Source organism: Sceloporus occidentalis, unplaced genomic scaffold (assembly GCF_023333645.1).
Source record: "Sceloporus occidentalis isolate IW3139 unplaced genomic scaffold, rSceOcc1.0.p SCAF_2, whole genome shotgun sequence".
NCBI lineage: Eukaryota > Metazoa > Chordata > Lepidosauria > Squamata > Phrynosomatidae > Sceloporus > Sceloporus occidentalis.
In genome coordinates, this window is record NW_028316982.1 from 3068198 (window position 1) to 3091414 (window position 23217).

The window sequence follows — 23217 nt, forward strand, 5'->3', positions numbered from 1 at the left end:
ATCCAAGAGTTAGAAGAAACCCCAAGAGCCATCCAATTCAATCCCCTTCTGCCATGCAGGAAGACACAATAAAAGCAACGCTTCAACAGAACGCCATGCAACCTCTGTTACAAACCTCCAAAGAAAGAGACTCCACAACACTCCAAGGGAATGTGTCCCACTATCGAAAAGCTTTTACTGTCAGAATGTTCTTCCTAATGTTGAGGTGGAATCTCTTTTCCTTTTGTGCAGTTGCATCACTAAGGCTGGTGTCTCTCTGTGCCATAACTCATGGTCTCACATCCACTATTGACCTCTTCCCATATCAGACCATACAGAATCCCTAGTAATGCTACTCATAAATCGTAATTCCCCTATATCACTGAATGCAATGGTAATAGTTGTGACATAAGCAAATTACCAAAATTAAGATTATACAGTGCACCCTTGGTTTACGCGGGGGGATCCGTTCCAGACCCCCCCGTGTAAGCCAAATATCACGTACGCTCGAGTCCCATTCAAGTGAATGGGGCTCATGCATGTGGCAGGGCACGCGTGCCACTGGTGTGCACCTCATTCATTCAAATGGGATGTGCTGCCCCTTGCCCCCCACGTGCTCCCGTGTGGCTCTACACAGCTTTGCGCATAAGTTCAAAGCCACGTATAGTGCGCCCACGTATAACGCAAGCACACGGTACCAATAATTTACAATGTCATACATACAACTTAAATGTATTTACATGTAGATCGTTTTATGAGGTTACTCTGAAAATTTGATAAGATGTGATGTTACCACCTTGAGTCCCTGTATTAGGAGAAAGACGGGATATAAGAAAATTATTATTATTATTATTATTATTATTATTATTATTATTATTTAATTTTTTTAAAAGAATATCTTTTTTTTAAACCAGATGTTGACCATAGAATTGTGCTGGAGGAGCAACAAAGGCCTAGCGGAGTGTTCCCTCTAAGAATCTCTAGGTCCTTCAGTATGACTTTTGGTTAAAGCTGACCATAGAGTTGCACTGGAGGACCTAGAGATTCCTAGAGTGAACATATTAATAAAATCCATGAATAATCAAATCCGCAAAAAGTCAGAGCTGCAAATGTGAAGGGGTGAGTGTACTTTCCTCTTACCTTTTCACTTTCCTCATACCGTCCTTTTGCCACCATTGTGTTGAATGCAAATGAATGCCACAGGCCATTTTGGCCAAAAGGTAGGTGTTTGAGGAGCAATGGTGTCAACTCCTCCCCCCCTTTTTTTAGGGTGTCACCTGGTGTGATCCACAGCCTCCGCACCCCCTTAGTGACTCCACTGCAGAAGAGAGTAGGAAAGAGGAAGATTGTATTACAAATTGATAGACTCAATAAAGAAAGCCCTGAATCTGCAAAACCTGAGCAGGGCTGTTGATAACAGGGTGACTTGGAGGTGTCTGATTCATAGGGTCACCATAAATTGGGTCCAGGTTACCTACAGGATTGACACCCGCCATATAACCCTCCTAGGGATGCCATATCCTGGTGGCCGTCAGAAAAATCCCGCTTTTGGGGGCCCCTCCCGGTCCCGGCCCGGTTTGGCCCCCAGCCATGCATTGGTCCCGGTTCGGGGCCCACTCCTGCGGCCATTGCTGCTGCCGCTAATGCTGCTGGCCGCGGCGCCAACCCACCTCCTCCTGCTCTTCCTGGAGTGATGGGACCGTGGGCAGCACCAACCCACCTCCTCCTCCAGCTCTGCCTTCCTCCTCCTCCTTGGCGGCAGCAGCGCCTCCTGCGCCAAGGCCAGGGCTTTCCTGCCTGTGCGCACAGGGGGCTCTAAAGCAGGAGCTCGTCTCCTGCTTTGGCCAGCCAGCCATTGGCCAGCTGGCCAAAGGGGACAGGCTCCTCGGCGCGCGCCGCCCGGGCCTCAGCAGGGGCCAGCGGCAGCGCGCGCATCTGCCCCGCTTCTCTCCGCGTGCGCGCGTGCCAGCCTGAGGAGGGGGGAGCAGAAGGAGGGGGAGCAGGAGAAGAAGGAGGAGGAGGAAGGAGCTGGAGGAAGGGTGCCTTGAAGGGCAAAATTGGGGCAAAGGAGGAGGAGGAGGAGGAAAGCTGAGTCAGTGGCCATTAGGTCTGCCTTGGTTTTTTGGGTTTTTAAAATTATTTTTAAAGAATATAAAATATTTATTTTATTTTATTAATTTTTATTATTTCTTGTTTTTGTTTTATTAATTTTTATTATTTTTATTATTAAATATATACACCCCGTCTTGATTTTTATTTTTTTTGTCTAGGAATAATGCCAAAATGTCCTCCATTTTGAGCATGCCTTAGAAACATGCATTTAGATTAACATTGTAAAAGAATCATCAAATTTTTTCGCGTGTCCTCCGTTTTTATAAAACGTGTCCTACATTTGAAAATGTTGTCCTACATTTGTCCCGGTTTGGAGGTCCTGGCTTATGGCAACCCTAAACCCACCCCATATGCTCAAGTCCTCTGGTGGACATTTATTCCAGTAAGTCAGGACTAGGTTGGCAACTGTCAGCCAGAGACTTTTCCTTCAGCCGCCGATAGACTGTGGAATGACCTGCCGGAAGAGATTCGACAGCTGAATATGCTGTCCGAATTTAAAAGAGTATTAAAGACCAGTCTCTTATGGCAGGCTTACCTAGATGATGCTTAAACTGTGGATTTTAAATGATGAATTTTAGATGTGGATTGTTTTAATGTGTATGTGTGTGTTATTTGTCTATTGAAGTGGTTGCGTGTTTTAATTGATATGTTTTAACTGATGCTGTTCATTGTGGAATTGTTGTTGTTCCCCACCTTGATCCATAGAGAAAGGTGGGCAAGAAATAAATATATTATAATAAATTGAAGTGAAATTGAAATCAGTTTACAACAACAATATGCCATTCCAATTATTAAAAAAAACCCACCAAGCCTAACAGATGAGGAAAATAGACACATTTTTCAAGGTTGCATTCTCACCTTGAGATTGCTCTCCCTTAGGACCAGGTGCTGAAATGTGGGGATCCTCATCATAGCCTGTAGTCAAAGATATACTCCTTCTGGACACAGACGTTCTATTTGCTGTCTGTCTGATCAGTCACAGGCCAACAGCTTCATCTGATAAATGGTGAAAGCCACTCACAAGAGATGGCAACCTTGTGATACTAATATTTCTAGCAAAAGAGTTTATCTCAGATTACAAAGAAGACAAAAGAGGTGACAGCAGGGATGGAACAATGACAAAAAGCTGTCCAAGGCCTGGCTGACTGTTTTGAAATTCACTTTAGCTGCTGATTGATCCAGTCTTTCAGCAAGGAAACGAGCCAAAGCTTGGAAGGAAGGCAGCTTTGAGGAGATAGCAGGAGTTCATAGAATCATCAAATCCAAGAGTTGGAAGAGATCTCTGAAGGCCATCAAGTCTGTCACCCAAAGAAGGTGGGAGACTGGTCAGGGTCATCACCAGTCCGACTGCATTGCAAGAGACTGGGTAACTTTTAGGACCATTTGCACCTGTGTACACCAGTAATAATTACCTGCCCAATGAGTAGACCACAGAAAGCTACAGTGGCTCAGTCTGGGAGATCTAAGGGTGGCACAGACCATACACAGAGTGCAAAGTTGTATGCGGAAACTAAGGGGCTAAACAGATGAGCAGCCTCAGCTGGCATTGGGGCAGTGTGGGGGCATGGCCTTCAGATGATGCACACCCCAACAATGCCTCCAAGCTGGCATCACGCTGTCCTCCCAACCAGACAGCGGGCAGCATTGCAGCACTCTGATGGCATGGCATTCATATGCCACGTGCTGCAGGTGTGCCAAAAAGCCAGTGCCATGGCAGAAAAGCCACCCCTTTTCCACCCCAAAAAGGAGCAGCATTTTGAAACTTCTTTTTTGAGCTGGAAAAATGCTGGATCAGAACCACGGCATGCAGTTGCCATGGCCCCGATCCAGCATTCAAAGGGATAGGGTCAAGTTTGCAAATCAAAATATCATGGGGAACCTTATCAAAAGCTTTGCTAAAATCCCAATAAATGACATCCACAGCATCTTCACCATCTACTAAACAAGTCACCCCATCCAAAATAAATAAAATAAATAAGGTTAGTTCATCAAGATTTGCTCTGGACAAACCATGCTGGCTCTGGCTCCTACTGGTCACTGCATTGTCATCAAGATACTTGCAGACGGACTCTTGTATAATCCATTCACACACACTCCTGGTATTGAGGTCAAGCTGACTGGCCTGTAGTTTCCTGCATCTTCTTCTTTTGCCTTTTTTATTTTAAAGAGCGAGACAGTGTTTGCTCATCTCCAGTCTTCTGGCACTTCATGCGTTCTCCACGATTTCTGGAAAATGATGGCATGTGGTTCTGCAAGTACGTCAGCAAGTTCCTTCAATACTCTGGGATGCAGTTCCTCTGGCCCTGCAGACCTGAACTCATTTAGGTTAACTAAGTGATTCCTGATTAATGCCTTATCAATCTTGATTTGCAGCAACCACAGTTTCTTGCCAAGGCCTCTGCTGATGCATGGAAGCTGAAGCAAAATTGAGCAGTTCTGCCTCTTCATTGTCATCTGTTAGCATTTTACCATCCTTGCTCAGTAGTGATCTCACTTTTTCCTTTTTTGCTGTCTTGCATCACACATATTTGACACACACTTGTTGCCTCTTCTTGAAGTTTCCAAGAACTGTAATTCGCCCATCAAATAAATTATTGGCACTGTTTAATACTGCAAATACCCAGCCACTCAGGGATGTAGCTAATGGGAGTCAAAGAGATGAAGGCAAATGAAGATATAAGGTTTCTGCTCCCCAATGAAATGTTCCTTCAGACTCAACTTTCTTCTAGCCTTGCAGTGAGGGAGACTGTGAAATTTTTTCACACCTAGAAAGCTTACATTTGTTGTTTCAGCATTCCCTTGGCTGCTTTCACTGCCCCTTTTCTTTGGGTGCCTAAACTGCATTTTTAAAGGCTCAACTGAAATTTTAATGTACTGCAACCCCAGTAATTTGTGAATGGAAGAGAAATTTCAGGGGCAGGCGGGAATCATGCAACCATCCAGATTCCTCATTGCTGGCTATGCTGGCTAGGGCTGATGGGAGTTGTAGGCCACAACAGAGAGAGAGAGATGGTGTCAGACTGCAAGAGCCAGCAGCCTAAGCCAGCAGAGCCAATACAGAGAAATGCTGGGTGCTGGAGTCCAACAACACGATTCCTATCCAGAAGCTAAAGGAAAGATGACGGGAAAGGTCGTCTCTACCTTGATGTAATGTACTCACAAGCATGAATAGTTCTATCCATGACAACCCATAAATGCTGCCAGGAGGTTGGGAGGAGAAATCATTTCACTAAATAAGCCGATAATGTACATTTTTGGCACAGCCTGTCCCCGCTTCTCCTCACAGCCACCATCAATTGCTTAAATCCCCATAGGCATAGATCATTCTAAATGCCCATAATTCAACCAGCTCTGGGTACTGTTCCTCCTTCTCCTTTAATTAATTTCCACTTCAAAACAAAACGCAGCCCCATATCCCCCATAATAACCTCTTGCAGACATCTGCACCTTTTGATCCCCGCTTTGCTTTGTTGGGGTGCTTGTCATCTTCGGTGCCTCTTCATCACCTGGGGCCCCTTTGTCCTCTCCAGCCCAGCTGCCTCTAAGCCCTGATTGCTTTGAGTCTCAGCGGTATTCCCAACTTAATCAAGGATTCGTATAGTAATAACAGGGGATCTTTCCTCCTTGTAACTTTTTATATTTTGAACAGGATCCAAGTTGCCTCCCTTCTGCACATCACTTGTTGGCTCATTGCTTACCCGGTAGTGCCAGCCCCATTCACATTTCTGACCTTGCATGGTGAATTCAGAACCTTGCAAAAGAACCATGCATCAAACCATCCATTAAACACAGGCAACGTCAAGAGGGTAGGACAGCCATGCGCTCCAAGCAGAGGGACAGCATGAAAGGGAGGCCTGATCCATCTGACTGTAAAATGATGTTGCCAGCCTGACAGTGGTAGAACCACTCTTATCCAGAATTCCCAAATCCAAAATACTTTGGATATTCTGGCAAACAAGCTAGTGAAATGTGGGCTAGACAAAGTAACTGTTACATGGATTTGTAATAGGTTGACTGGCTGAATGCAAAGGGTGCTCAGCACTGGCTCCTTTTCATCCTGGAGAGAAGTGACCAGTCGGGTCCCACAGGGCTCTGTCCTGGGCCCACTGCTATTCAACATCTTTATCAATGACTTCGATTACAGAATTGGGGGCATACTTATCAAATTTGCAGACGACACCAAATTAGGAGGAGTGGCTAATACTCCAGAGGACAGAATCAAAATTCAGAATGACCTGAATAGACTAGAAAGCTGGGCCAAAGCTAACAAAATGAAATTCAACACGGAGAAATGTAAAGTACTGCACTTAGGGCAGAAAAACAAAATGCATAAATATAGGATGAGGAACACCTGGCTGAACGAGAGACTTATACGTGTGAAAGGGATCTGGGAGTCCAAGTAGACCACAAGTTGAACATGAGTCAATAGTGTGATGCAGCAGCTAAAAAGGCCAATGTGATTCTAGGCTGGATCAATAGAAGTTTAGTGTCTAGATCAAGGGAAGTAATAGTGCCACTCTATTCTGCTCTGGTCTGGCCCCATCTGGAATATTGTGTCCAGTTCTGGGCACCACAATTTAAAAAGGACATTGAGAAACTGGAACATGTCCAAAGGAGGGTGACTAAAATGGTGAAGGCAGGTACGTAGCCAGGATTTTGGGAAAGGGGGGGGGGGTCCAAACTAAGTGCCACCATTATAATGGGGCTTGGATGCGGCGGCGCAGCAGCACACACCATTCATTTTATCTAACGGAAGGGGGGGTCCGGACCCCAAGAACCCCCCCTTGGCTACGTCCCTGGTGAAGGGCCTGGAAGCTATGCCCTACGAGGAACAATTTAGGGAGCTGGGTACGTTTAGCCTGGAGAAGGATGATTAAGAGGTGATATGATAGCCCTGTTTAAATACTTGAAGGGATGTCATATTGAGGAGGGAGCAAGCTGGTTTTCTGGTGCTCCAGAGAATAGGACACAGAGTAGCAATGGATGCAAGCTCCAGGAAAATAGATTCCACCTCAATATTAGGAAGAATCTCCTGATAGTAAGAGTTGTTTGACAGTGGAACAGACTCGTTCCTCAGAGTGTAGTGGAGTCTCCTTCCTTGGAGATCTTTAAACAGAGGCTGGATGGTTATCTGTTGGAGCTGCTTTGATTATGAGTTCCTGCATGGCAGACTGGGGTTGGACTGGATGGCCCTTGGGATCTCTTCCAACTCTAGGATTCTATATGCAAATATTCAAAAATTTGAAGAACACTCCTAGTCCTGTGTATTTCGGATAAGGGAGACACAATCTCTAGTCCTTAGTAAAGTTACCTTTCTGGAGTACTGTGATGATTTTGGGTGAAGCTAGGGCAGAATTTACAGAACAGATGTGATCTTCTTTTCATTCCTGCGTAGGCACAGAACCCCCCAAGACACCTGGGGCCCTGTTCCCTCTCTGGGGACTCAGTCCCAGTGGCCCGAAGATGAAATCCAGCAAGGCCAAAGTGATCTGAAATAAATCAATCATTTCAGAGCCTCTGACTGTGATTGATTCTTCCTTGGCAAATCCTGCGACTGCAGCCACCACCACCATTAGCTGATTGCTTTTTGTCAGAAGCTTTTGTTTGAACGCCAGTCTGTCCATGGAGAAGGAGAGGGACTCATTTGGACATGAAAGTGTGTGTGTGTGGGGGGGGGGGGGGGGTTGGGGATGCCAGCCACAGATGCTAGTGAAACGTCAGGAAGAAACTCTTCTAGAACATGGTCACATAGCCTGAAAAACCCAGAAAAAGCTATGGATGCCGGTCATGAAAGCCTTTGACTTCACGTCATCCACTGGGTTTCATGGCCAAACTGGGAATTGAACCCTGGCCTCCAGAGCTGTAGTCCAACACTCAAACTACTACACCATGCTAGCTCTAACACCTAGTCCATTGGCCCCAAATCTTTTTAGCTTGTATCCAGGGGTGCACAACGTGCCGCACGCTTCTCCCAGCGCTATATTTTTATATATTTGGAATTCTCACCTGTAATGCCTCACCAAACTACAAGCTCCAGGTTGCCATATGATAGAATCGTGGCAATTAAAGTGGAAACAAACTGCCACAATTGTGCATTGTGGGGATAGGATTAATTTGAATGAATCAGAATTAGTCCTGCCATAAATGGTTTAGTTAGTCCAATGTTAATGCTTGCTGGTCATTTCTGAGAATGAAAGTCACCAGATGGGTTCTATGTTTTTCTTAATAAAGGTTTCTTAGCTTTTACTACTGAGCCTGAGTTCCTGAACTTGGTATCCTGCTGGATTTGACAGGAGGGCCGCCTGATTTCTACCTTGCCGAATTCCATAAACAGCATGGAATGGGTGGATGGGTCAGGACAGCAAGGATGTGAAACGCCTTCTTTTCTGTCCAAAGGAAAGTTTCCAGTGTATGTTCTCTCCATCTTCTCAGATTGATCAAGACGGGCTGACCTTGTCTGAGAGAACCCTCTACCTGGGACAAGATGAGGAAAGTGAAAAGGTAAGAGGAAAGTGTATCTACATACTGGGAAATATACTCTTATTTATTATTTTGCACCATGCTATGGAGACTTGGAGAGGCTGTTCTGAAAATATAATTATTATTATGATTCCCACTACCTTTTAAACCAGATCGCAAATCAGTTTGAACTGGTTCAAATGTCCCTTCTTCCCACTTGAACCGAATCGCTGAAGCAATTCAGAGAGGGATGCCATGCGCTAGACCCAGTGTCTTTTTAACACTGATTTTCCCCACATCTTGTTGGATAAATCGATTCTGCACAAGTGTGAACCAGATGCAGATTGAAATCGATTTAACTTTGCCTTTCAACCAGCTGGAGCGGGTTCACTTTAAATCGTTTCATTCATGAATGAGAACCACAAGTTGTCATGGCCAGCCAGGCTGAGGACTAGGAGGGCGAGGCTGAGCTTGTCCCTCAGGTGCAGGGGGAACCTGAGGCTGAGCCAGGCCCTAGCTCCAGCAGAGCCTGTGACTCCGCAGCCCAGCCTCCTCCCAGCAGAGACTCCAGGCCTGGGAGACGTAGAAGAGCAGGACGCTGAGATCCCTACCTTCAGCCAGTGAAGGACAGAAAAGGGGTTCCTCCGCTGATTCCGGAGGTTATATGAGAAACGCTCAGTAACCACTCAGCAGGTGTGATTAAGCATTGGGCTAATAGAAACAGCTGTGAGATGCCGAGCTTCCTCGTCAGAGCCTATCTGCGTTCCCTGGTGGAAGCATCTTGCTCTGGCTCCCTTGACTTTGTTGCCTGAAATCTTGCCTCCTGAACTACGGACTGACCTGGAACCCTTGACCCTGGAATTGACTTGCTGACCTGCTCTCTGGAATCCTGGATCTTTGGCTTGCCCCTGACTCTGCTCTGTTGGACATTGGACTGGTACTGTGTTTCAACTTAGCTTCTTGCTGCTGCAAAGCCTCTGGGTTTGTTTATTGTTTTCAAACCAGCCCACTTTATCAGCACTCCATTTGGCTGCTTTCCTGGACACAAGTGGTTTGTTTTACAGGGAAAAAATGTGATCGGGGTAAATGTAGTGTGAACCACACTCCACTGTTGAATCAATCCAGCGATTCGGATTGCAAACCGATTTATTTGTAAGTGGGAATGAGGCCATTATTACAGTGGGTGCTTGGTATTTTTGATTCTAGGACCCCTGTGGGCTGTGGAAATGGCCGGAGAGCCCCCCCCCCCCCGAGGACCAGAGCAGCACCCTCAATGCCCCAAGGGGTACCCATGCCAGCCCAAGAAGCACCTGTGGGGGACAGGGGGCTAACTGAGTGTGACTCCTCTCTTCTGCTGTGTCACCCGGTGTGCCTCCCCCCAGTGACGCCACTGGAGAAGAGCAGCCCACATCTAATGGATTTATCCCCTGCACCACTTCATTCCATTTTTCTTACATGTTATATCTTACTTAGATATTAAGCCTGGGGGCAAAGGACTGTCAAATTAATTTATTTGTAAGCACTCTGGGAGTACATATGTCCCAAATCAATCAATAAATTAGTTGGGACTAAGCAAGAGGATTGGCACTATGGTGATTTGCAGTGTAAGCATGACTTCATACTTCCCTCCTGGTCAAGCAAGTGTCTCACAAGTATTTTTTACTTCCATGTCCCTTCTCAGATCTTGGCTGCTTATCGGGTTTTCATGGCCCGCCTGTTGAGCTTGTTGGGAGCAGAGAACGTGGAGCAGAAAGCCAGTGAGATCCTGCACTTGGAACAGAGGTTGGCCAATGTAAGTGACCAACGTCATCCTTGTCTTTCTTGGCTAGGGAGGGATGGAGGGATTCTAGGAACAGGACTGGCAAAGACCATCCAATCCAGTGGTCCCCAAACTGTGTTCTTTAAGGGATTTTGGACTTCAGCTCCCAGAAGCCTCAGCCATGTTTGCCAATAGTCTGGGATTCTGGGAGCTGAAGTCCAAAATCCCTTAAAGAGCACTGATTTCTAGTCTAATCCCTTGCAGTGTAGGAGTACACAGTTAAAGCACTCCTGAGAGATGGCCATCCAAACTCCAAGGTAAAGTCTCTCTCTGTTGGGGTTTTTTTCTCCAAGCTTTCAGGCATTGGTTTCATCAAGTCATGAAATGTAGGGGTTTTAGTAAGTCAGCAAAAAAATGCACCTACCTTCAAATACATACAAAAAGATGTGTGCCTTCAAGCTTACACTATAAAGCCCCAAAACACCAAATTGGGTCCACACTGTTTACATAATATCCAGACTCAATTTGAGGTTTCCACCCCTTGTCCTGCAAAAGACTTATCTTTGCTCCAGGTTTTCCAGAAACATAGCATTGAGGGGTGGCTGGCTTCCCATGCGGTCCTGTGAACATCCCTACTGAGTTGCTTTGCAGGCGCAAGTCTCTCTGAGATCAGGATAAGGCTTGGTGCCCGTTCTGACCTCAGAGCAACATGCCTGCAGTGGTGCTTGCACAGGCCGCATGGGAAGCCAGACACCAGCTGTCACCACTTTTTGCTGCAACAGGTAAAGGGGTGTGTGATCAGAAGCACCTGTTATCAGCTTCGGCTGATACACCGGCTGCGACCCTTCCTGAGCCGTGGGAACCTTGAAATGGTGGTACATGCTCTGGTAACCTCTCGATTGGATTTCTGTAATGCGCTCTACATGGGACAACCCTTGTACCACACTCGGAAGCTACAATTGGTTCAGAACATGGCAGCAAGACTGGTTACTGGATCTTCCAGGGCCAGCCATATAACACCAGTATTAAAAGATCTACATTGGCTGCCTATTCGCTTCCGAGCCCAATACAAGGTGTTGGTTATTACCTATAAAGCCCTAAATGGCTTGGGCCCAGGGTACTTGGAGGACCACCTCTCTCCATACAATCCGCCTCGCACACTCAGATCTGCCGGGAAGCAATTACTGAGAGTTCCAGATGCGAAATATGTTATAACAACGCAGAGGGCCTTTTCCACCTCGACCCCTCAGCTCTGGAACTCGCTTCCCGGCGAGCTCCGCTCGGCCACCTCCCTTGACCAGTTTAAAAAGGGGTTAAAAACCTTTTTATTCCAACAGGCTTTCCCCTAACTCTCCTCGATGCTGCCTCCCCTCCCCCCCACTGTTATTGTTTTGTTATCTCGAGCTAGCTGGACATTGTTATTTTAATCTGTGCTTGTTATTTTAACTGTAATTTCCTTGTTGGTTTTATTGTACTGTTGCATTTTATACTGTAAGCCGCCTTGATCTGCGGAAAGGTGGGATATAAATATTATTATTATTATTATTATTATTATTATTATTATTATTATTATTATTATCTGGATGTCTTTCAGGCCAGAACACCCTGGGAGCAGCCCACAATATTCTGGCAAATGTAGACAAGCCCCAGAACAAAGACTAACACATCCCATTTCCTCTCCTGCCCCCATTTCACAGATCACTGTCTCTGAGTATGATGACCTGCGCAGGGATATCAACTCCATGTACAACAAAGTGACCCTGGGAGAGCTGCAGCGCATCACGCCAAATGTAAGTTTGCAGAATGAAGGACTCATTAAAAAGGAAGGCAGGAAGAAAAGCAGGGAGCAGAGGTGAAGTGAGTCTACAGTGCATTGCTGGGCTTGGCTAGAGCACTGTTGCATTTCGTGATCAGAACCTGGAAAAGTTGTCCCTTTGGACCAGAGCTCCCCAAAGGATGGCTGGTGGCTGTGTGTGTTGCAGTCCAGAAAAGTAACTTCTCCAAGACCTACCGATCAGTCCTAAGTTGGTTGAAGAGCTGGAGTATAGCTAGTGTTGCCAAGTTTTCAAAATAACTGTAAGGAACAGTAGAGATTCATGATGTGTAGCGTTGACAAGGAAGGGCCACCTATTACGTTTGGGGTCTACCTAAATGTCAAATATAACTATTGTTTTCAGTCAACTTAGCCATGTATTGCCCTGTAAAATTAACACATTGTCCATATTTATAAATTACATGATAAATTACATAAAGACATTTCTGTCTTTGTGAAGGGCCTATGCTCAAAAATGCAATATATATATATATATATATATATATATATATAGGCATCTCATTTAAAAGGAAAAGCTTTCTGACTCTCAAAAAGGGGGCATCCCTTATAATAAGGAGCACTTAACAGACCTATAAGGGACAAGACCTCTGGTTCTCAAATTGGGGATATCCCTTATAATAATCCAGGCCTCGGAGGAAGAGAGGAACTGCTGGACCTCTTACCCTTTCCCTCCACCACTCCCTTCTCTTTCTGTGTCATGTCTTTTTAGATTGTAAGCCTGAGGGCAGGAAACCGTCTAACTAAAAAGATTGCATGTACAGCGCTGTGTAAATTTACAGCGCTTCATAAATAAAGGTTAATAATAATAATAATAATAATAATAATAATAATAATAATAATAATAAATAAGGGACACCTGTCAGGTCTATAAAGGAGAAGCTTTCTGGCACTCAAATAAGGGGCATCCTTTATTCTAAGAGATATCTGGCAACCCTAACTACCGGTAAAACATACACAGAACTTTTTTAACCCTCCTTGGCAAGTTCACTGGATACAACCTTTACAATAAAATGGGCAACTCTGGAAGGTCTGGGGTCAAAGTTTGATCTCCAGGACCAACCATGGGCCACACAAGGCTAAAACAACCCAAACACATTTTTAAAAATCAAACCCATAAATGACCAGAAGTCCATATCCAGTTCTGATTTGTGGGAATGGGGGGAAGAGTGCCAGTCCTAAAGACTTCCAAGAGTGGAAGAACCACTTTTTTAGCCTTTTTTTTTTTTTTTTTGGCCACAGAAAATATGGAGGCTACCCCCCAAAAAAAGTCTTGGGGCCACAAGTGGCTCACAGCCCAGAGTTTGATCATCCCTGTCTTACAAGAGAATTATCATCCTAATCTGCCCATCATTCTCTCAGGCTTTCTGGGCCCTAGCTTTCTAGCAGGAAACACCCGGGGGGAGCCATGTTGACCATATAGCAAATCCAATAGCATCAAAATAATAATAATAATAATACTAAAACACACACACACACCAGTGATACCTTTATTGGGTCAAACAAAATGCACAATATAGATGTTGCAAGCTTTGAAAGCTCCACTGCCTTCATTACCAGGAAATATGTTAAAAACTATACAGGAGGGGAAGCAATGAAGATGTTAGCCATAGACCTGCATTTTGCTGTTTTGGGGGATGTATAGACTGGCATCAAAGGCCGGCATTGGGGCAGAGTGGGAATGTGGTGTCCGCACAATGCACTCCACGGCTATGCCCCCATACTGGCGTGATGCCACGTGCCCCACCACTTGGCGGGCAGCATCATGGCGCTCTCTGGCACTGCATCCAGATGACACAGCTTCAAAGGAGCACTAAAAAGCCGCAGTGTCAGCAGCTATTGCGCCATTTCCATGGTGCACAAAGGAGCCACTTTTTGCGGCTCCTTTTTGAACCACAGAAAGGCCAGGCCAGGGCCACAGTGTTTGGTTGCCGCAACCCCAATCTGCCAAAGAAAGAAGCGGCTGCTGGCTGCCCCTTGGGGCAGTCTGTTCAGCCCCTTAATTCTGGGTTCAGGTGGTATGGAAAGGTATTTCTTGCAGGCTAGTGCCTTCTCCTTCTGGCCATATGGCTACTGGGAGATTCTCAAAGTCCAGGAAATTTAACATCCATTTGCCACAAAAAAAGATATTTCCTTTCCAATCCAGTATGTCTCCATGCTTTGTGAGGCCACAAGTCCCTTTGTTAGACCCTTAATTTGTCAAGAAACCTTCATGCTTCTGCATCAGGAAAACTTCAGGTGATGTTGAGGTAAAACATTTCCATACAGTCCCAATTTTAGGGGGGGAATGTCTTACCTGTGTGGAAGTCAGAAACCTTAAATAGTAAGGTCCCAGTTCACTGATTCTCTCTTTAGGATTCCCGTTGCAGCTATAATGCAGTATCTTGAGATCCCAGAAACATTCAGGGGGACAGCAAATCCAATATACGTAATCAAAAATGCACCAAACAGTGATACCTTTATTTGGATAACCAAAATGCACAAGAGACACGCTGCAAGCTTTCGAAGCTCCACTGGCTAAGATCTTCAGTTTTTTTATTCATATGGTTTTTAACACCTTGCCTGGTGAAGAAGCCAATGGAGCTTTGAAAGCTTGCAACATGTATATTGTGCAGTTTGGTTGGTCAAATAAAGGTATCACTGTTTGGTGGGTTTTTCGATATTATTGAATTCTAACAGGGTTATACTGTATCTGATTGCACCATCTACGCATTTGTTCTCTATCTCTGTCAAGACATAAACCCAAAAAAGCCACCTGGAAAAAGAACTTGATACCACCATTGCCATAAAAATGGGATGGATGGACAACTTTGGGGAGGAAAGAGACCAATTCTCCTTATGCCTCCTTCGTGGGCCATAATACCACATTTGGGTGCACTGGAAGTGATGTTGCATCACTGCCAGCCTCCATTTTGACCAATTTTCAGCCAATATTGGGGCTTTAGGATGGATTTCAGAGGGCTGGCCAGTCTCTGGAAAGTCAGGGGAAATAAACAACTACATGTGTGACTGATTTTTAAAAAAATAAAATATGTTTATTAAACAAGTATGCATCTAATGAATAACTCACAGACCATTACACATATGTAACATATAAACACAAGATAACATATAAACCATTACACATTTGTCATTAAACAAATCATTTAAAACTCTCCAAATCACATACAAAATAATACATTGATTGACATATACATTTATACCTTAAGAGTTTAATATTAATATTCTTCTTCTGTGCATTAAACCGATTACCTAATTAACAGGTAATTAGCTACTATATGTGTGGCTGCTTTTGAGTTCAATTGGGGCTTTTGTGTGTGTGTAAAAAGTAGCCTGAAAATTGGTGTGAATGATTTTGTTAAAAGCACTGGGGGGATTTGGGGCTTGCTATGGGCTTCAGGAGCCACAGTTCGGGTCCACAAGGCCGCAAGTGGCCCATGGGCCACAGTTTTCCCACTCCTTCAATAATAGGTAGAAGTAAGATACACACTGAGAAACTCTACAGGTAAAAACGATGCCTTTGCTTTTTAATCCCACTAGTTGAAGTGGAAGCGGCTACTTGACCGGATATTCCACGAGAATTTCTCAGAGGATGAGGAAGTGGTGCTGTTGGCTACAGACTACATGCAGCGGGTATCTGAGCTCATCCACACCACGCCGATTCGGTAAGGATATGTCAAAGGGGAGCAGGGATGTAGCTACGGGGAGGGGGGCAAAATGAGGGCATTGTAGCACACACATACCCATAAGAACTCTGCTTCCTCCATGAAATTTTCCAGAGAGAAAGTGGTTGCCTTGTGTTTTGTGCAACAGAACTAGTCACTTTTCAGCTGTTTTTTCTAGACGTTTAGCTATGTCTTTGGCTATTACTGTACTGTCCTGATTCCTGAATCTCTTCCTGGCGGCCAAGATAGATGACCAGAATTCACAAAGGCAGATATGAATATATAACCTCCTTAGTTGCATAGTGTCTGCAGGCCCATCAGTCCTCACTTACTGGGAAGCAGCTGCTGCAAGCAACAGGGATCTGTTCTCTTGTCGATCAAGAAGCAGCTGACTGACTGATGTTTCCACCCTCAAGTGACCAATCTCTGGTCAACAGTCAGAAGCAGAATCCTTGACACAATTCCCTCTCACACAGGAGATTGCTCATGGGATTGTGGGGTGGAAACATGAGTGAGTTGCTTCTCGAGTGACAGGGGAGCAGACCCATGTCACTTGCAGTGGGTACTGCCCAGTAAGTGAGGATTGAGGGACTTTCACGATCCCTGCAAATTCCCTAGACTAGTGAATATGTAGGGTTCAGGAATATAAACTATAGTCACCCATGGTCTTGAATATTCACGGAGAGGCGACCTCTGTTAATTTCAGTGTGTTGTGCCCCCACGGCACGCACCCCAGTCTCCATTTTCACAGAGGAGTCCAGAATGGATCCCCCATGAAAACAGAGGGCCGACTATACTCGTGAATGTATATTTATAGGTTACACATTTGTAACTGCCTTACTGTATTCCAGCTGACGCTGACATGCTTGAATCCTTTCCACAAAGGTTCCACACATACAAAAAGAAGAATATTTAGGGGAACCCAATTCTCTGACTTTCTGGATTTCTTCAAAGAAGGCGTCTTGTTGGGGGACAGCTTTCCAATATGGGCAACCTCTCACTCTGCAGCTTAAGGTTTTGGACAACCAGAGAAGTTATACCACTGTATTCTATTCAAAATGCAAAATATGTCCCAATGGGCCATGTACTCCAACTTTGGAGAAGTTACTGACCATGCTGGTTAGGAGGCCCTGGGAGTTTCAGCTGGGAAAAGCAACTTTCCCAAGGTCTGGTTTCTCATTTTCCTAAACCCCACCATGCTACATGATGTCAAAACCTTCTCCTATAGCTATCCACCTTGCATTCAATCTTTTCCCCAGCGTCCTTCATAACTACATGCTGTGGCGAATCGCAGTAGTGCTGAGCGAGCACCTCTCCACACCTTTCCGGGACGCCATCCATGAGCTCGCCCGAGAGATGGAAGGGGCTGAGAAGCAGATGGAACTGAGCAAGGTGTGCTTGAGCCAGGCCAACAAGCACTTTGGGATGGCATTGGGTGCCCTTTTTGTGGAGGAACACTTCTCTTCCACCAGCAAGGCCAAGGTAGGAGCAACTGAAAGGTGGGAAATGGGCAGGGTGGTTTGATAATGGGAGAATATGAGACAACTAGTTCTCCGTTGAGAAGATGGAGCATAACCTTATGCCATCTTGGTGGCAACACAAGAAATAACCCGCAAAGCAGGTAGTTTTTCAGACAACGTTGCATCAATGAGAAATAATGCAGCATTAACCTGAATGCAAAGGCGGCAAAACCCATTCCTTTTTATTGTCGGGAACTTCCTGAAAGTAAAAAGGACTGTGTTTTGCCGACTTTGCGTTCAGATTAATGTTGCGTTATTTCTCATTGATGCCAACATGACTGAAAAACAACCCACAAAAGTGGGTGTTTTATGGATTTTAAGATCCTGTTTCTGCATGGGATTTAACCAATTTGCCTCCAATTTGCTTCCGTGTGATAAAGTCCAAAGACACATTTAACATATCTTACATGTTGAAAAGTTCAGCACAACCACTGAACCTCTGTCTTCCCCCTGGAAGTTAAAGATTCAATAAGAACAAAAGAGAGCAGAGAAGGGGCCAGTTGAGCCTCCCTTGGGAGGGACCTCCATAGCTTAGGTTCAGCCACCAAGAAGACTCTCTTCCATATTGGGATCCTGCAGGTGTTCCCAGCTCTTAAGAGAAGGCTGTGTGGAAGCAATGGCCCTCCAGGCTGATGACCACAGTTCTCATTTCTAATCATTAGTCGTGTGTGTGTGTGTGTGTGTGTGTGTGTGTGTGTGTGTTGTTATGGTGACCCTAAGGCCAACCTATCATATCGTTTTCTTCTCAAGTATCATCAGAAGGGGTTTGCCATTGCCATCCTCTGAGGCTGAGAGAGTGTGACTTGCCCAAGGTCACCCAGTGCGTTTTCATGGCTGGGATCTGAAACAGGGTGTCCAGAGTCATAGTCCAATGCTCAAACCACTATACCACACTGGAGTCTAGCCAACATTTGGAGAGTTTGGGGTTCACCATTCCTGTTCTTCTTGAGGACTTCTGGCCATACCTTCCAACTGTTCCAATTTGGGAATGTTATTGTCGTCGTTGTTGTGTGCGCCTTCAAGTCATTTCTGACTTATAGGAACCCCAAGGTGAACATATCACAAAGTTCATTCAGGGGTAACTGTGTTGGCCATTTAACAAATACAAACAAAAATTCATCAGCAATACTTGTTGCAAGCTTTCAAATGTTTTCTCCTGTTTGGTTAGTAACATCTTGCCTGATGAAGAAGCTCATGGAGCTTTGAAAGCTTGCAACAAGAATATTGCGCATTTCGGTTGGCCAATAAAGGTATCACTGATGGGTTTTTTGTTTATATATATCACAGGGTTTTCTTGGCAAGGTTTCTTCAGAGGGGGTTTGCCATGGTCTTCCTCCAAGGCTGAGAGTGTATAACATACCCAAGGTCACCTAGTAGGTTTCCATGGCTGAGGAGAGATTCAAACCCTGGTCTCCAGAATTAGTCATCCACTATGCCATGCTGGCTTTCTTTTGGCAGGGATAGTCCCAATTGATCCCACTTTTCCAGCTGCATTTAAAATGTCCCAGTTTCTCTCTCCTGCCTCCATGTTCCTGCATCATCTTCAGCTTACTTCCCTTGCTGCAAACTAATTTCAAAATGGGAAAAAATAGTTTGCACTTAATTCACTCAGTTGGGGGAGCGAAGGGGCAGAGGCTTGCTCTTCCCAGAAGCTCAGTCCAAAGCAAACTGCTGCAAACTCTCCTCGCTTGTGTGTTTGTCCTCACCAAAAATGTTTGCCATCTTGACCTAACACTGATGTTGTTTGGCCACATCTGTCCCAGTTTTCATATGTAAAATGGAAAGTACGTTCTGACTATGAGGAACAGGAATGCTGTAGCCCATTCTGGGCTTTTGCAGTTGAGCAAGACTTGCTCTGCTTTTGTCTCACATATTGTAAAGTTGCAGGTTCTTGCCAAGCTGTTAAAGAAAAACCTTATAATTGACAGGCTTGTATACTTCTGCTTAATTAGGCCCGTTACAAATGGGCAGGAAAGTACGCATGGAGCGCGTACTAGGGTTAGAAAGGGGCAGTGCTTCTGCACCCCTCTAACCCTAGTGCGCGCTCTGCGCGCACAAAATGAAGGCAGCCGTTCCACACGGCCGCCGCCATGAGAATGTCACGACCGTGCCGCCTCTATACGGGGCGGCGCGGACGTGACGTCCTCGCTCTGCGCCAGGGCGCTTAGTGCGCCCTTAGTGCGGAGCAGGAAGGAGCTCTGTTTCGGAGCTCCTTCCTGGTTTGGTCCGCTGGGCGCAGCCTTCACACGGTTGCGCCCAGCAGACCAAAGGAGAAAGGGGCTTCTCCTCCTCCCCGCCGCCACGGGGTGTCCTTGGGGCTTGAAGCCCCAGGGGCATCCCTTTTCAGGCTGCGGGGAAGCGGCCTTTTGCCGCTTCCCCACAGCCTGGAAAGTGGCTGATCGGGGCCTCAGCGGCTGCCGGTCTAACCTCTGAGGCCCCGATACACTGGGGGAAGGGGCAAGTGCAGCCCGCCCCAAACAGGCGGTCTGTAACCCGCCTCAGTGAGTCCCCTGAGAAGGTAGAAACCTCAACAGTTGGCCCTCTGTATCCATGGATTCTTTATCCACAGATTCAACCATCCATGTGTTGAATATATATTTTCCAGTAAGCAAACCTTGATTTAACCATTTTATATAAGGAAAGCTATTTTACAGTACCATTGTATACAATCAAACTTGAGCATCCACAGATTTTAAACAGAGGCTGGATAGCCATCTGTCAGGGATGCTTTGATTGAGAATTTCTGCATGGCAGAATGGGATTGGACTGGATCAAGGCCCTTGGGATCTCTTCCAACTCTAGGATTCTAGGATTCCAGGATTTTGATATCCACAAAGGGCCCTGAAACCAAACTCCAACAGATACCAAGGACCCACTGTATATATGTGAACATGCATCTACATTGCAGAATTAATGCAGTTTGACACCACTTTAATTGTCATGGCTCCATCCTGTGGAATCCTGGGTTATGTAGCTTGTTGTGAGACCAAGGATCTCTTGCAGAGAAGGCTAACTACCATATATACTTGACTATAAGTCAACCTCATGTATAAGTCGAGGGCAGATTTGGGGCCCAAAATGATGGATTTTGATATGACCCGTGGATAAGTTGAGGGCAAAACTTAGGGCTAGGTAACAAAGGATGTAAAAGATGAAGCAAGGGAAAAGGATGCCAAAGAACTTACAAAATTCTGGCAGGCATGACTGCTGAGAGAGTGGCCCCTTTGCTTTCTGATGGTTCAGTGTGTACAAACTTTGTTTCATGCACAATATTATTTTTTAAATATTGTATAAAGGCTGTATGCATGCAAGAGAAGAGATGGTTGGTGCTTCTTTTTAGGTGCTCCCAGGATGGACAAAGTGCTTGCATTTTGCCTCTCTACTCAGATACACACACACACACACGAGTTAAAGTGCAGGACTTACTGTACATTGACGCATGGATAAGTCGACCCATGTTTTTTGGGTCATTTTTTGACCAAAATTTCTAGACTTCTACATGAGTATATACACTATCTCACGCATCCCATAGCACTGAGCCAGGGCAGTTAAAGAATTCCATACGATTGAGCCAGGACAGTTAAAGCAGTGTAGATACACCATTAGATTAGGCTTTTTTATTTTCTATTTTTTCTTTTCTTTTCTTCTCTTTTTGGGATTACAAATGTCAGAATCCTCTGCCTGTGTGCCAGTACTAGCTGGGGGATTCTGGGAGTTTTAATCCCAAAGGGCAAGTTTTCTGAGTTCTGGAATGGCTCCATGTTGCTGCTTCCAAAGGCCACGCTGTTAGCATTTAATAGGAGTTATTAATTTGCCCCATTAGCTGCCCAAATGTTTAGAATATGCATAATATGCTGGCTACCTTTGAGGCTAGTCACCTCCAATAATTTATTTCAACAGTTCGTTTCCAAGAGAAATGAATCCCAAAACCGACAAAGAAGCCAATTGTTTTATCATATCGTCCTTTCTTTTCTAAGTACCTCTTTGAGACCTCCTGAGGAAGAAAACCATTTTGGTTGGGTCATGATTTATAACCCGATGATGTTTTGCAGCATAATTTGTCCCAGCAAATTAAGAGCGTTGCCTTAGTCCCATCTGTGCCTGATGGACTCTAAAGATGAAGGCCAGGCAGGGAATTGAAATGTGATGGAAAAGGTTTGTTTGAACACCTGTCTGCTGTAACCCAAGGCATTTATTCTGAGGATGGAGGATATTTCTTCAAAACCACTTCCCACCAGGCTTATTACTTATTTATTTAGTAGATTATGTCGCCCTTCAGTTTCAGAAGCTTCTAGGACAGCACACATATTAAAACAATAAATTAACCAGGTTTTTATTGAAATCAACATTAAGGACCTCAGAAAGCAATGAGGCATAACACATTGGTCAAAAATAATCCAGACATAATGCATGGCATAGAGGTTTGAGTGTTGGATTACAACACTGTAGAATAGGGCTCAAATCCCTGATTGGCCGTTGAAACCCACTGGATGACTTTGGGAAAGTCACACTCTCTCAGCCTCAGAGAATGGCAATGGCAACCCCCCCCCCCCCCGAAGAAATTTGCCAAGAAAAACCCATGCCTTATGGTTGCCATAAGTCAGAAATGACTTGAAGGCACCCAAAAAGAACAACAATGATCTATTAACAATTGGTGGAATTGTTAATGAATGGAGTCCCATGGAGTCCTGGGATCTGCAATTTAGGGAGTGCATTTCAGAATTCTCAGCCAGAGTCCTCCAGTGTCCCTCCAAACTACAAATCCCATAGGATGTTGCCATAGCATTTAAAGTAGACTAACAACATTGTAAATGTGTAGTGTGGATGTCTTTGCTCTTGTGTTTGGTGCTGTGTGCATTCATATTGTTTTGGACTTGTGATGAACCTAAAGTGAACCTATTTTCTTGGCAAGAGAGGTTTGTCGTTGCCTTCCTTTGAGGCTGAGAGAACGTGACTTGTCCAAGTTCACCCGGTGGGTTTCCATGGCCATTTCAAGCCCTGTTCTCCATAGTCACAGTCCAGTACTCAAACCACTACGCCACACTGGCTGTCAAAGCTGAACGGAGTGTCCCTCTTGTATCCCTTGATCTGAACACTATACTGTTAATGCAGCCCACAATTGCAATGACCTTTTTGACCATTGCATTGCATTGATAACTCATGTTAAGCTTGTATCTACTAAGACCCCTAGATATCTTTCACACATACTGTTTTCAAGCCAGGTGTCACCCATCCTATCCTGCATAATTGTAATACCTTACAGTTATCCTCCTTCTCATTAATAACATTATCAGTCTTGATAACACCCTGATGTTATTTGGCCACATAGGTCTTGGTTGTCATCTGTGAAATGTTGAAGGTATTCTCTCAAAGGCCCATGAAGAAGGCCTTTCAGAGAATATAAAGGCTGGAATATGTTGAGCTTTTTAATCAGTAAACCATTAGTCAATTAAGCACTTTGAAATGTGCCCCTGGTTCCTTCTTTGGATTTCATCCAAAACTGAGAAGTGTTTCCTCCTGGTTTAGATGATCCAAGAAATCCAACCATTGGAATGGATAAAAATAATAACATTTTGTTTTTTGTGTGGTTCATATGAAAAAACTGTATGTGTATGGGAAAATGGCATGTACTGTATATTTTTCAGCGTATGATGCAACAGTGATTAACCAGGAAGACCAGGACATTAAACTGTGGATTGGAGCTGATATCTAGCAAAACACAGTAATGCCTGTAGGGAGGTATTTTGAAGATAAACTTGGCTCACAGACAGTTCCTGCAACGTTTGGATTAAAACCTGGAATGGACTTTCCACCCCATTGACATGGAAACCACCACTGGAAAGACTGCTTCTTTTCCTTTTTTTTAGCACTCACAACCTCTGATCTTGGATA

At 44.9% G+C, this 23217-nt stretch overlaps 1 protein-coding gene across 2 annotated transcripts in view; it reads left to right on the top strand.

Moving 5' to 3' along the window:
- Positions 1-23217, top strand: part of LOC149317876 (endothelin-converting enzyme-like 1) — a 70330-nt gene that overhangs the window by 17247 nt on the left and 29866 nt on the right. For both annotated transcript variants that reach the window (XM_089507429.1, XM_089507423.1), the window contains exons 3-7: positions 8524-8592; positions 10232-10342; positions 12007-12099; positions 15681-15805; positions 17065-17287. In XM_089507429.1, the coding sequence (XP_089363555.1) occupies positions 8524-8592; positions 10232-10342; positions 12007-12099; positions 15681-15805; positions 17065-17287 (621 nt within the window). The remainder of the gene's footprint in view (positions 1-8523; positions 8593-10231; positions 10343-12006; positions 12100-15680; positions 15806-17064; positions 17288-23217) is intronic.